This window comes from Branchiostoma belcheri, unplaced genomic scaffold (genome assembly GCF_001625305.1).
Source record: "Branchiostoma belcheri isolate BF01 breed outbred unplaced genomic scaffold, Haploidv18h27 scaffold39, whole genome shotgun sequence".
Classification (NCBI taxonomy): domain Eukaryota; kingdom Metazoa; phylum Chordata; class Leptocardii; order Amphioxiformes; family Branchiostomatidae; genus Branchiostoma; species Branchiostoma belcheri.
The window spans coordinates 461655-474037 of NW_017804009.1; the positions used below are offsets into that span (position 1 = coordinate 461655).

General features: G+C 40.6%; 1 protein-coding gene across 2 annotated transcripts; it reads right to left on the bottom strand.

Moving 5' to 3' along the window:
* Window positions 1–3073: 3073 nt before the first annotated feature.
* LOC109476753 (hairy/enhancer-of-split related with YRPW motif protein-like) lies at window positions 3074–9320 on the bottom strand. Of its 2 annotated transcripts, none has more exons than XM_019777764.1 (4): window positions 9222–9320; window positions 5875–7215; window positions 4581–4709; window positions 3074–3379 (listed from the first exon to the last, which is right to left on the bottom strand). In XM_019777764.1, the coding sequence occupies exons 2-4, from the start codon at window positions 7202–7204 to the stop codon at window positions 3315–3317; spliced, it is 1524 nt and encodes a 507-aa protein (XP_019633323.1). In that variant the 5' UTR covers window positions 7205–7215; window positions 9222–9320; the 3' UTR covers window positions 3074–3314. The 2 variants fall into 2 exon arrangements, with proteins under 2 accessions (XP_019633323.1, XP_019633324.1); XM_019777765.1 differs by having other exon boundaries at window positions 3214–3379; window positions 5875–7225; window positions 9222–9314.
* Window positions 9321–12383: the final 3063 nt, after the last annotated feature.

Consider the following 12383-nt stretch of genomic DNA (forward strand, 5'->3'; position numbering starts at 1 on the left):
GAAACCTCTCCGTGGCAAAAACTCCCTCGGCAGCAAATTGTCCCTCGCGGCGGCATATTACTCCCGTCGCTCAGAGAAAAAATAACGCCGACGCCCAACAAGACTGCGAAGGAGGCTAAGATTACCGACTATACAGATACAGATATCGGTAATGGTAGAATTCCACAACAAACATGTAGCAATATTAGGCCACACTGACTTAGTTTTACGGATGACATACTGTACTCTGAAGACCTCAAACTAGTGCGCGCGCACAGACAAATAAAAAAATTCCAGCCAAAAAAAAATGCTGCTAAACTACAGGAATACAAATCTGGCATTGCAAATTTTCGGTAGTACATAGCGACTTTTAAGACAAGCCAGTACATGCTGGCCTTTTGTGGCATTTATGAATTGGCACTGTACTGAGTTCTTGATTTCCGTGGAGCTTCGGCAGCCTGGGTGCCGTCCTCTGTAGTTACTTTTGGCTCCTTCTTGTCACTAGCTACCATGGACTACGGAGGATGGTACCCAGGACAGAGCCTTGGAGGAGGTGATTTTTCTTTTTTGGGGGTGGGGTGTGGGGGGGTGAAACAGGCAAAAATCAATGCGTGCACAGATGTCATCCATAACATCAAATCAGTGTGCCTGATCCATATCTTGGTCTTACTGAGCACCAAACTAACTAAAATTGCACTAAAGGTTAATAAGCCACATTATGTATACAACTATAAAGTCATAGTCTTGTACAGAATATTGACCATCCAAAATTATTATCATACAAAAATGCAAGAAATAATAAACAGGCACATATATAATACCTGGATAATAATAGGAGAGATGCATGTTTTACCTCAAGTATTAAAATAGCAAAATGAATTTAATTTTGAAACAATGTTTCTGCATTCCTTACAATTCTTACACAATGTACAAAAGAATGCTTTGTATAAATAATTTAAAACAGCAATGTTCCCTTGCTATCACATTGTAGAATGTACATAATTATCTCAATTGTTTGAAGCTCCTTGCGATTACATAACATGACCTCCTATACAAGCACCATATAGACAGCATTAAAAGTAACTGCATAAATTATACATATTATAGTTACCATAACACATAATTCTCTCATACAAAATGTCAATACATATTTTTTTTTACAATGATCCATGACAGTTCTCAAGCTAGCAATGGCACGACATTGTTACTCTGTATTTACAATTTAAATCTCACTTTTTTGGCTTTGTTCTTTGACGTGACTCTTTTTGTTCTGTGAGGATGTGGGATTTTGGATATAAGGGAAGAGGGCCACATCATTTCTATGTATACTTCCCATTCTAATCTATGCTGTACTGCTATTACTTGTTAGGCCACACTGACTTAATTTTATGGATGACATCCTCTGAAGACCCCCAAACTATTGCGTGGAGGCGAATAGAAAAATTCCAGCAAAAAAATGCTGCTAAACCACAGGAATACAAAGCTGGTATTGTGAATTTGCGCCTTTTACAACAAGCCTACACATGCTGGACTTTTGTGGCATTTATGAGTCGACACTGTACTTGAGTTCCGTGGAGTTTCGGCAGCCTGGGTGCCGTCCTCCGTAGTTACCACCGGCTCCCTATTGTCACTAGCTACCATGGACTACGGAGGATGGTACCCAGGACAGAGCTTCAGAGGTGATTTTTTTTTTAGAACACTGCCAAAAATCAAATTCGCGGGGATGTCATCCATAAAATTAAATCAGTGTGGCCTTATAGCAGTAAATATCTTTCTGAATTCGAAAAAACAATCATTTGCGTCAAGTGTTAGGACATAGTCCCAACAACAGTTGATCATTTGGCAAGAATCTAAACGTCTTAGTATAACAAAATTGTTTTGGCATACATTATTAGTCCTGTAATACGGACACCATACATGTACACAAGGGCTGCTGACATCAGTAAAAAATATGACAATCTCTCTGCTTTATCATTACTAAATGAGTATGACCTAGTTTTACTTCACATTGTTACTTACATTGTTACTTGGCGATACATGGGATAAATTTAAGGAGACATTATTGTGTAGCTATTAGCTAATTCAGTCATCACCTCTTCAACATTTCGGAGGGAAAGTCAACTTGGCTTGCTTAATTTTGAACAGAATTGAGGTAGATACCACGAATAAGGCTGCTAACGGCTCTCTCACATGTACAACTGCGTATTTAATCTCACAGAAGGGTTGTTTCCAGTCAAAATTTCAACATAAATTTGTACAGGATCTATGGTTAGTACGGGTACAACTAACTTGATATGATGCAATTACCTAACAGACCAATCCTGAAGCTCCGCCCACCTCCGTCGAAACATGGAAATTCAAGTATTTGATGGACATGAAGCCACTCTCTCATTGGTCGAACTGCTAATTGCCTTTCTCTCATTGGTTAAACTTCTAATTGTGATGGACATTTGGGATCTATTTGACATTTTTGTGATGCCAATCTGTATGCAGAGAGGTACAGGAGAATTTCTAGTACTGGATATACATTTGTACTTCTATTGGTTGGCGCCAATCATATGGAACCTCATTATATATTATAAATAGTCGGCCAACCAAAAAGAAAGGCTAGGGTTGGTTGAGTTACTAGAAACACAACATTTTTTTCCTAGGCTTATAAGCATATTTGCAATAAATTAATGACACAATTGTTAACAAGGTCTATCACAGGTATCATTGTACAACTATAATAGCTTTGATCCATTAATGCACAGGGTTCGAAATACTTTTTATCCAAAAGCCAGGTTGCACATCAACATTTCAGGTTTTCGTCAACACTAGCTGTTCATTTTAGAAGCTGTAAGCTGGGCCGCTTTAATGCAAATGTTGTTTTGTATGCCCCCCAAAAAGTTTGGCAAATAAAAAACGTTGCCTTCATGATGAAATCTATTAAGTCATGGAGGTTGAACAAATGCCACACAGAGTATGGTATGGCGAATACTACACTCTTCATTTTCATTTCTTCACATTTTCTTCTTTTGTTCGATTTTGGCATTCTTCGACATTAGTATTGTTTTCCAATGTTTTTTTTGGCAATGTACGGCATATATTTACTCATTTTGCAGCTGCATTGTACGATGGAAAACTTTTCCTTTTAAAAATGGATGAAAAATCATGCACATGAAGATGTCTTCCATACAATCAAATCAACATGGCCTTATGAAAAAAAACTTCATCTACAATACCAGAGACTGAACCTGTAGAAGAGAATTGCACTAAACTTTCTATCTTTACAGTAGCGATGATTGTGCAGTATTAGCCATGGAGACTTTGGAACCCAGTACTTGAACCTTTGGTCATGTTGGAGCCTGTTCCAAGGCACTGATTGGGCTGTTACTCCAGGAGGGGAGGTCGGGGGTCCCTGGAACACAACAACACATTACACAATCATCTACTGTTAATCACTTTATACTTGTGGTAGCAAAAGTTTGTGGTCTGAGAAAAATAGACATGTTTGCAAAACTATATGTTCGCAGTGGTGGCAGGTGCAGCAAAAAGAAAGCAAATTATTTGTTCACAGTAAGGCCACACCAATTAAATTTTGGTTAAGGGATTCGCCCGCTTCATTTTCAGAAATCAGAATCAACTGCAAAATGCTCATATTTTGCCCTGAACAGTTGAAAACAGTCCTTTTCTTCCTAGTTGTTACAGTTATTCCATCTTTCAATGCAGTGCTACCATTAAAAGTTCATTGTTTAAATTTTGAACCAGCCTGGTGTGTTGACTTCATGGCTCCTATTGTACCATTTTGGGCCATAATAGGATGCCTAGGCCTGTTTTTATTATTATTATTTTTTTTTGCCCGCCAAGAAATTAAATTGGTGTGGCCTAATGATAAGTTTGCAGTACAGATAATAAGTAACCATGACAACTGTGAATATACCGCAAAAAACATGATTTACAGTAAGTTAGCACAAGAAACATGTGCCCGGGAGGACATTGGTGTTAAGGTCACCCAATGCAATTTCAGGGTGGCAATTTCTTCATCATTCTTTCAATGTACTTAGTAGTAAGTGGAGCAAATCCAATCTGGTAGTATACCGATATCTGTGAGGCAAAAATGTGATGTCGCTGATGGAGAATGGTTGGCTTGTTTTGTATTGTACGCTGGTTCTAGATATTTATGGGTGGTACCCAAAAATAAAGGGACTCCTCAGGTAGTTTTTTGAGGTCATTTCAAACGCTTCAAGTAACATTGTGCTACGAAATGGCAGTTCATCATGTCTATATCAGACAGATTTCCTTATCCAAAATATGTTTAGTTTGCCATCCTGAAGTTGCATATTGGATGCCTTGAAGTTTTCTGTGGTAGCCAACTTATAACAACAGACCAATCTCATAGCCAAAACCATGCAAAACAATTAGTTAATATTATGTTTAACATAAAAATACAGATGCCGAGGCACCTTGTATTTGATTGACACACAGGCACTTTCTCATTGGTCAAACTGCTAATTGTTGTTCTCCCATTGGTTGAAGTGTTAATTGTGATTGACAGTCTGGTCTAGACCATTTAAAGCCATGAGAAAGGGGTCATCAAGAAAAAATAAAAACAAAGTTACCCATAAGAGCTGAGTCGTCTACTACAGCAGACACTTGGAGAGTGCTGGGGTCCACGAACTCTGTGACTGGTGACTCCCCTATGCCTGGCACTTGGAGCTGTTCTGGGTTGTGGTAGCTAGCGTCGCTATCTATTATGGAAAACAACAACAACAACACATTTGATTTAGCACTAACAGAAATCCATTTTCATACATCTTGAATGTACTAACTGAGGTTGCACTGCTTTGAACTATATACTTACTTGACTAAGAAAAGCATAAAATGCAATGTAAATTTTGACTTTTAAATGTTTATTTGATTATATACTGATTCAAGTGTGCAAATGAAAAACAAGGGAAATCGTAGATTTCAAACCTCCGGGTTTTTTTGTGTTCTATTGGTTTAGGTTATTTGTTTGTGTGTAGTATGAAAGTTATGTGCGTAATATGTTTGTATGTGTTTGATGGCTACTGACGGTTGGTTCGGTATGGACTGTTGATTAACGTGTCTCACAGTCTGACAGCCTGCACCGTCACCCGCGCCATTACCCCCGCCGTCATCCCGCGCCGTCATTGCTGCGCCGTCACCCAAAATTTTTATCGGAACCAGACACCCCTCTGTTTGACCCCTTTTGAATGCTAAGACCAAAAACTGCAACCGCCCCATTCCTTAACAACATGGTAATTACCATTTTCAGCATGGCGGGGGTGTCCGGAGCACTTAAAAACCTTTTATTTCGACGCCCATAAACACATATGCAATTAAACAAAAACGTTCTGCATCATATGCAGCCCAATAGCAATACGTATACCGAACCACAGACAAATCCGTCCAGCTGCTGACAGAAATGTTTCGAACCATAGTAAAACCTCCTCGCGGAAGGATATCTCCTTCCCCGGAGGTAAAAAGTTTGGCAAAAACAAGTTGTCATCATTATGAAATCTATGTGGTCATGAAGGTTGGGAAAATGATTAAACACATGCACAGAGTTTGCTATGGCAACTAGTAGAATCATATCAATTTCTTCACATTTTCTTCTTTTCCTATATATATGGAATTGATTTTGAACTCAGTTATTGTTTTCTAATATTTCTTTTGCAATATACGGCATATACTTGCACATTTCGCAGCTGTTTTGTATGATTTACAACTTATGGTCAAAAATGTTTTTTGAACTGGATGAAAATTGACACGCGCACAGATGTCATCCGTGTAATCAAATTAACATGGCCTTTATACCAACAAATACATACCTACTAAAAGATTACTCAATACCTTCTTAGCAGTGAACAAATGTTTCTTTGAAATTCTTACCATTGGAAGGGACAGTTGGGACAGTATCCATGGCCGTTCCATCAGACAGCATCTCCCCTACCGAGCCAAGCATTCTATCTTGCAACAGCACTCCCGCTGGGAGCTCGGCAAGAATGTAGGCTTGTGAAGAACTGTTTATGAAGGAAAGGTCATTTGATTGTAAATTTCCTCCCATGTTCTGTGTGTAAGCCGGAGGCTGGCTTGTTGTGGACTCTACATATGGCACCGCATTTGGCATCTGCACATTCGGAGGCTGCACCTGCATGAGGCTCTGTTCTTGCATGCTGTGCTGGTCGATGAGCTGCTGAAGTCTTTGGATGCACTGATTGGACGCCACGAGCTGCTCGCGACCTTGGGAGGTCATCCGAAGGTCGAGGACGTCCCTCTGCTTGGAGCACTGCTGGGTGAGGTCGATGGGCTGCGCCACGTTGATGACCTGTTGGGGGGTCATAGCCTGTTGTTGTTGTTGTTGCTGAGGCTGTAGAATTATAGCGGCCGAGGGGAACACTTGTTGCTGCATGGTCGGTGCCGAGGAGACGTGCGATGCGGCTTGAGCCCGCAGACGGGCCTGGAAACTGGTCGCTTGGAGGAAAATGGCGGGTGTGATGTTGGGTGGGGGAGGGGGGCGCGCGCGCATCAGTCCATTCTGTTGGCTTCCTGAGGTAGCACTGGTCACCGTGCAGGCTGGAGACTGGGACAGGGAAGAAATGGCGGTGACCTGACTTTGGCTAGATGTGCTCGCCACACCGGCCGTGTTCACGTTACTGGTGACAGCCGGCTGAGCTTGGCACGTGACGACAGACTGCGACAGCGGCGTATCCTGCCCAGACGTACCCTGCAGCATACCCTTGAGATCCACGGGAGCGAAACTCCCGCTGACGACGCACGTCTGCAAGTGCGTAAGTAACGCGTTCACAAACTCATCTACGGTGTGGAAGTTCTTTTTCTCCTGGTGTACCCATTGCATGAGCTGTTTCGCCCAGTTCCCTGGCGTCTGTTGCTCCTCCTTCTTTAAGGTAAAACCGCTACTATGTATTTTGTCCAAGTAGGACAACGTCATTTCCAGTATTTCCGCCTTGTCTAGCTTTTTCTTACCGTAGGCCTTACACTCGGGAATTATGGACTTGAGCGCCGTGAGACTAGAGTTGATACGGTCTCTGCGTTTCTTCTCGATGTTCTTGTGGGTGTCCAGGTAGTTGCGGGACTTTTTCCTGGGGTCGTCGAACAGGTAGGAGTTGATGCGCCGCTCCTCGCCGCCGTCCTGCGTACTGCTGGGCGTCGGCATCGCCATGGTGACGGCTGTGGCCGCTGACGTGGTGGCGAGAGTCATCGCAGGTCCCGCTGTCAGGGATTGAGGAAAAAACATTACACATGATGTTAAAACTGGGAACAAGGAAATGATGTTTGGAAAAGTGGGGAACATTATGTTCGGATTAATTATATCTGTATCTGTATAGCCAGTATAACCGCCATTGGCATAACACACCAGCTTCACATGCGCACATCAGCTGGCTATATTACACTGATCGACTTGTTACACCTAACCCTTGAACATCTAACTCTAGACATTGTTTAAAGCTATGTAATGACAATGCCCCTACTGTACTTGGTGACAGTGAGTTCCACTCTGCGATAGTTTTAGGAAAGAATGAATTCTTGAACTCCTCAATACTTGGCTGATAACTCTGGTACTTGAAAGTTGAAGGCATGGTTATCATTTATTTATTTTTGCCTTTTTGTTGTTGTACATATATCAATAATTATATAAGTTATGTTAGTTATTCTTGCTTCAGTAATATGTAGTACCTACAGTTATAGGAAAGACATCTTTTGTTTATCAAGACTGAATGTGACGTTTTTTATGTAGCTTAGGCCACACCAATTTAATTTCTTGGTTAACGGATTCGCCGCTTCATTTTTTTCTGATTTGCAAATAAAAATAAAAATCCAGAATCAACTGGAAAATGCTCATATTTTGCCCTGAACAGTTAAAAACAGACCTTTTCATCATAGTTGTTACAGTTATTCCATCTTTCAATGCAATGGTATCATTAAAAGTTCAAAATTCATTGTTTAAATTTTGAACCAGCCTGGCGTGTTGACTTCATTGCTCCTATCGTACCATTTTGGGCCATAATACGATGCCTAGGCCTGTTTTTATTTTTATTTTTTTTTCGCCCGCCCGCTCCATTATTTTTCTAGAAAAATCCGTTAACCAAGAAATTAAATTGGTGTGGCCTTATTGTCTATTTAATTCTTTTCTTTAATAAAATTATTGAAGAAATTGGAAATGATGTTATGATAATTTATGTGACATGTGAGTCTATGTGTTTGCCTTGCTAAACAAAATTTGCGCCGCCGATTACTTACGTTACATTCTCAAAGCCCGGCATTACGGCTAATGTGCTGATTACAAATTACCATGATTTTGGGTGACGGCTTACGGATTATAAAGACTAGAATTTTTAGTACTAGAAAGGCCTGATTACGCCTTACAAAAAAGGGCATGCAGACCCTCATAAAAGTGGGAGTGTATACATTGTGGGGGGGGGGGAGAAACTTGAATGGTCTTACCTCAACTATATATATATTTACTAGTAAACAATGATAATGAAAGTTTGTGATTTTTACATCTCACCATCACAATTCTGAGTGATGCAAGATTGAAAAACATATTAAACATTCTTGATGCAATCATTTCAATTCAATTTCTTGTTTATTCTAAATCAGTTCAGTGCACATCATTTTGGATGCCACGCCCCCTCTCGGAATCAAACCTTGTACCGGCTTGCTTGCTAACTCAACTATGTCATTGCTTAAACACTACTGGGCACTGAACTATGGAATCAAACATAGTTTCGTGACCCCGGTAAAGCACAAAGTACGTTTCTGTTTAGTTCAAACACTAAAATGGCATTATTTCTTTAGTGCCACTTTGAGCCCCCTCTCCTTTTTCTTTCCTTTTTTTTGACACAACTACTGATGAACTACCATATTATGTGACCACACACATAGACAGTTACCAAATAAATTTGTGAAACTAGCTGCACATAATACGGTTGGTTTCGGGCAGAAATATCTCCACTTTAGCTAATATCACAGTATTTCTGCACATATACGTTGATGTATTTTCAGGACAAGGTGTTCGTGGGTACATATTTGCCGAGGGTTGTTTCATAAATAGGTCGAAAATGTAGCAACACTAGAGCGCGAGCGACCACGCACCACGGCCGGCAAATCTGACCTCAAACACCGCCGAAGATAAAAGTCTCTCCTGGCGTATTTTCGAGGCCGTTCTCGCACCAGTTTGTAACATATCACAACCTTGAGAGAATGAAGGGTCTTACCTGTCTCAGTGGCGAATGTTTGTTGACATTAATCGATAATTTCGATAAGAAATCTTCCAGGGCTCCTCCGAACCTTGCCCAAGGCCGCCATTGTTGTCATTATGATCAGATGGAATGCTCCATTTCGCCTTCATTATAGGGGGTCCTCTGAGGGACCAAACGCCTATTGTTTTATATAAGAACAATGGTTATCACTTGAATTAGCATTCATATATAAAATGTATCCTAGATATTATTCACAATTTATTTTACATCCTGGAGAAGTCTGACCTGTAAGATTGACAAGTTTACTTTTAAAAGTTATAATGCCCCTATAACTCCCCCCTTCGTGGATTAAACTTGAGAGAGTCCCATTTCCACTTCCGCACAATCAGCTGGTGACCTCGCGACCGCATTCAGATGGTATCAACCAAGCAGATGTCTAGCGGCAAAAGCGTTACGATTTATTAAGCTATTTTCAATTTATAGGGCTGGGTAACTGTCTGGCCAATGGATACTTTCTGGTCAATTTGATACTGACTTGCAGCCACTGAAACGTCCGCTAGCTAAAACATATAACTGATTAAATTAAAAGTTTAATTAAGTGCATACGACACCAAAATACAACACTGGTGATTGGACTATTCGTGAAGACCAATTATATCTTAAGTTGAAATTTTTACGGTATCTAAAATTTGCTGTATTATTAAGGGGATTTAGGGATGTGGGCGGATAGACAATGTTTTAACTTTAGTCTGATGTCATAAAATTTTTTCTTAAGTTATTATTTGAATGATTTAGTCATTTCCGCATAAAACTAAATATATTACCCACATCATAAAGTTTAATTAATTGTTTAATTATAGACCTACGAGATATATAGTGTTTAAAAAATTATTAAGTTAAGATATAACATACAGGAATTTTAGGTTAGGAGTCCTTCTGAAGTTCAATGACCTACTCCCAGCATAGCCTGGAATTTCAGCGTCAGTGTATTGAAAATATACTCGTCGAGGATGTCAATTGTTAGTGTCAAATACTTGCAGTATTGGGTCAGAACATTTCGACATTTCCTAACGATCGAACCAGACTTCCTCCTCACATCAGGCCATGTTTCATCTTGGATGACATCCTCTGGGAATCCCAAAACTGATGCGAGCGTGCGAATAAAAGTTTGGCAAGAAAAGTTGCCTTCATTATGAAATGTACATGGTCATGAAGGTTGAACAAATGACTAAACGCACTTTATAGGGAATAATACACTGTTTTCATTTCTTCACATTTTCTCCTTTTCATTTTGACATTCTACGACATCACGAGTATCTTTTTCCAACATTTCTATCTTTTTAATTTACGGCATATGTTTGCTAATTTTGCATTTCTGCTTTGTACGATTTACGGTATTATCGTAAACTTTTTTGGGGGGGGGGGATCGGACCAAAATTTATGCGCGCGCGAACGTCATCCTTATAAATATTCAAATCAACATAGCTTTATTAAGTTCAGATATGATACTTCATATCATATCTGAACTTTAGGTTAGGATTGCGCTAGAGCTCCTTAAGTTCAATGACCTACTTCCGGCTTAGCCTGGAATTTTAGTATTTGAAGTATGTATAGCGACTAAACATTTCGACATTTCCTGATAACATTGAAGGAAGCAAACTTCCTCCTCTCATAAGGCCATGTTGATGTGATTATACGGATGACATCCTCTGGGAACCCCAAAACTGATGCGAGCGTGCGGATAAAAAAAGTTTGGCAAAACAAGTTGCCTTCATTATGAAATCTACGTGGTCATGAAGGTTGAACAAATGACTTAACGCACAGAGGAGAATAATAATATGGAGAACAATAGACTCTTTATTCTCATTTCTTCACATTTTCTTCTTTTTCTTTGGAATTGATTTAAAGATTCTACGACATTAGTATCGTTTTTCAACATTTTTTTGCAAGATATTTGCTCACTTCGCAGCTGCTTTGTACGAATATGTTTGAAAACTTTTTGGTGGGGGGGGGGGCAGACAAAAATTGATGCGGCGACGAAAGTCATATGCATATAATACAATAAACATAACTTCTGGCTAGGAGACCTTATGTTCCTGAAGTTCAATGACCTACTTCCGACATAGCCTGGAATTTCAGTACTTGCTGTATGCACTCGTACTACAAGTATTCCGTCTAAACATTTCGACCTCCACCAGGCTTCCGGATGCGGCTGGAAAGAGCGAGTAAAAATTGGCCAAACTGTACTCTCTAGCCAATTATTTGTAGAATGTCCTTGCTCTAGCGGACCAACTCCTCTGGCATGTTATCTGTCGAAGCCGCCCCGAAGTCTGGTAGAGGCTAATTTCCTGATAACAACGATCGCAGCCACAGATGCAATCCTCTAGCCTCTATCAGGCTTCAGGAGGCGGCTGGAAAGAGTGGAAATCGGCCAAATAGAGAGACAACATGCCAGGGGAGGGTCCGCGGTGAGAGGCCGATTTCCACTCTTTCCAGCAGCCTCTCGAAGCCTGAAAGAGGCTAGCAATCTTCCTCCTCCCACAAGCCTTTTGCAGGCTCCGGAAGGAACACCTCTGCCACCCACTATGTGAAACCTGAGTGCCCGACTGTTTTGTATATTCACGTGATATTTTTAACTCCCGGCGGTAGGAAACAGCGTCACTGTGTTGAAAATACCCTCGTCTAGGATGCCGTTTGTTAGTGTCAAATTGCTAACATCTATTTTATACACAAAAGAAAATAATAACATTAGTTATTTGTTTATGTACAGTCGGATACCCCACCCGTGAATGTTGTTGTCGTGTGTACAGTAAGATCAGAGAGTTTGGTTCCTGAAGTTTATAGTTTACTTTCCGGTGGTAGCTATGTAAATCAGAATGATTCATGTATATGTGTGTGTCTTAACGCCTTTACGTTTGTCCTTGACCTTGGGTCAGTTTACACGGGGCAAGAAAATCATTTGTCTCACGACGATTGACGCGCGGCGCGTGTTGTAGGACAGATTAGAATTGTTTGACCGTGTACGTGTATCGACAGGCCTGTCACCCGAGATGTGCCACTCAAAAATCGACGAGCGGCGCCGCGGCAAATTTCCTCTCTGTGCTCTCTCTGCGACCTGAAATTGCCCAGAGCGCGGAGAGAGCGCCGAACTCCACTAAGAAAGTGCTCAGGTGGAAT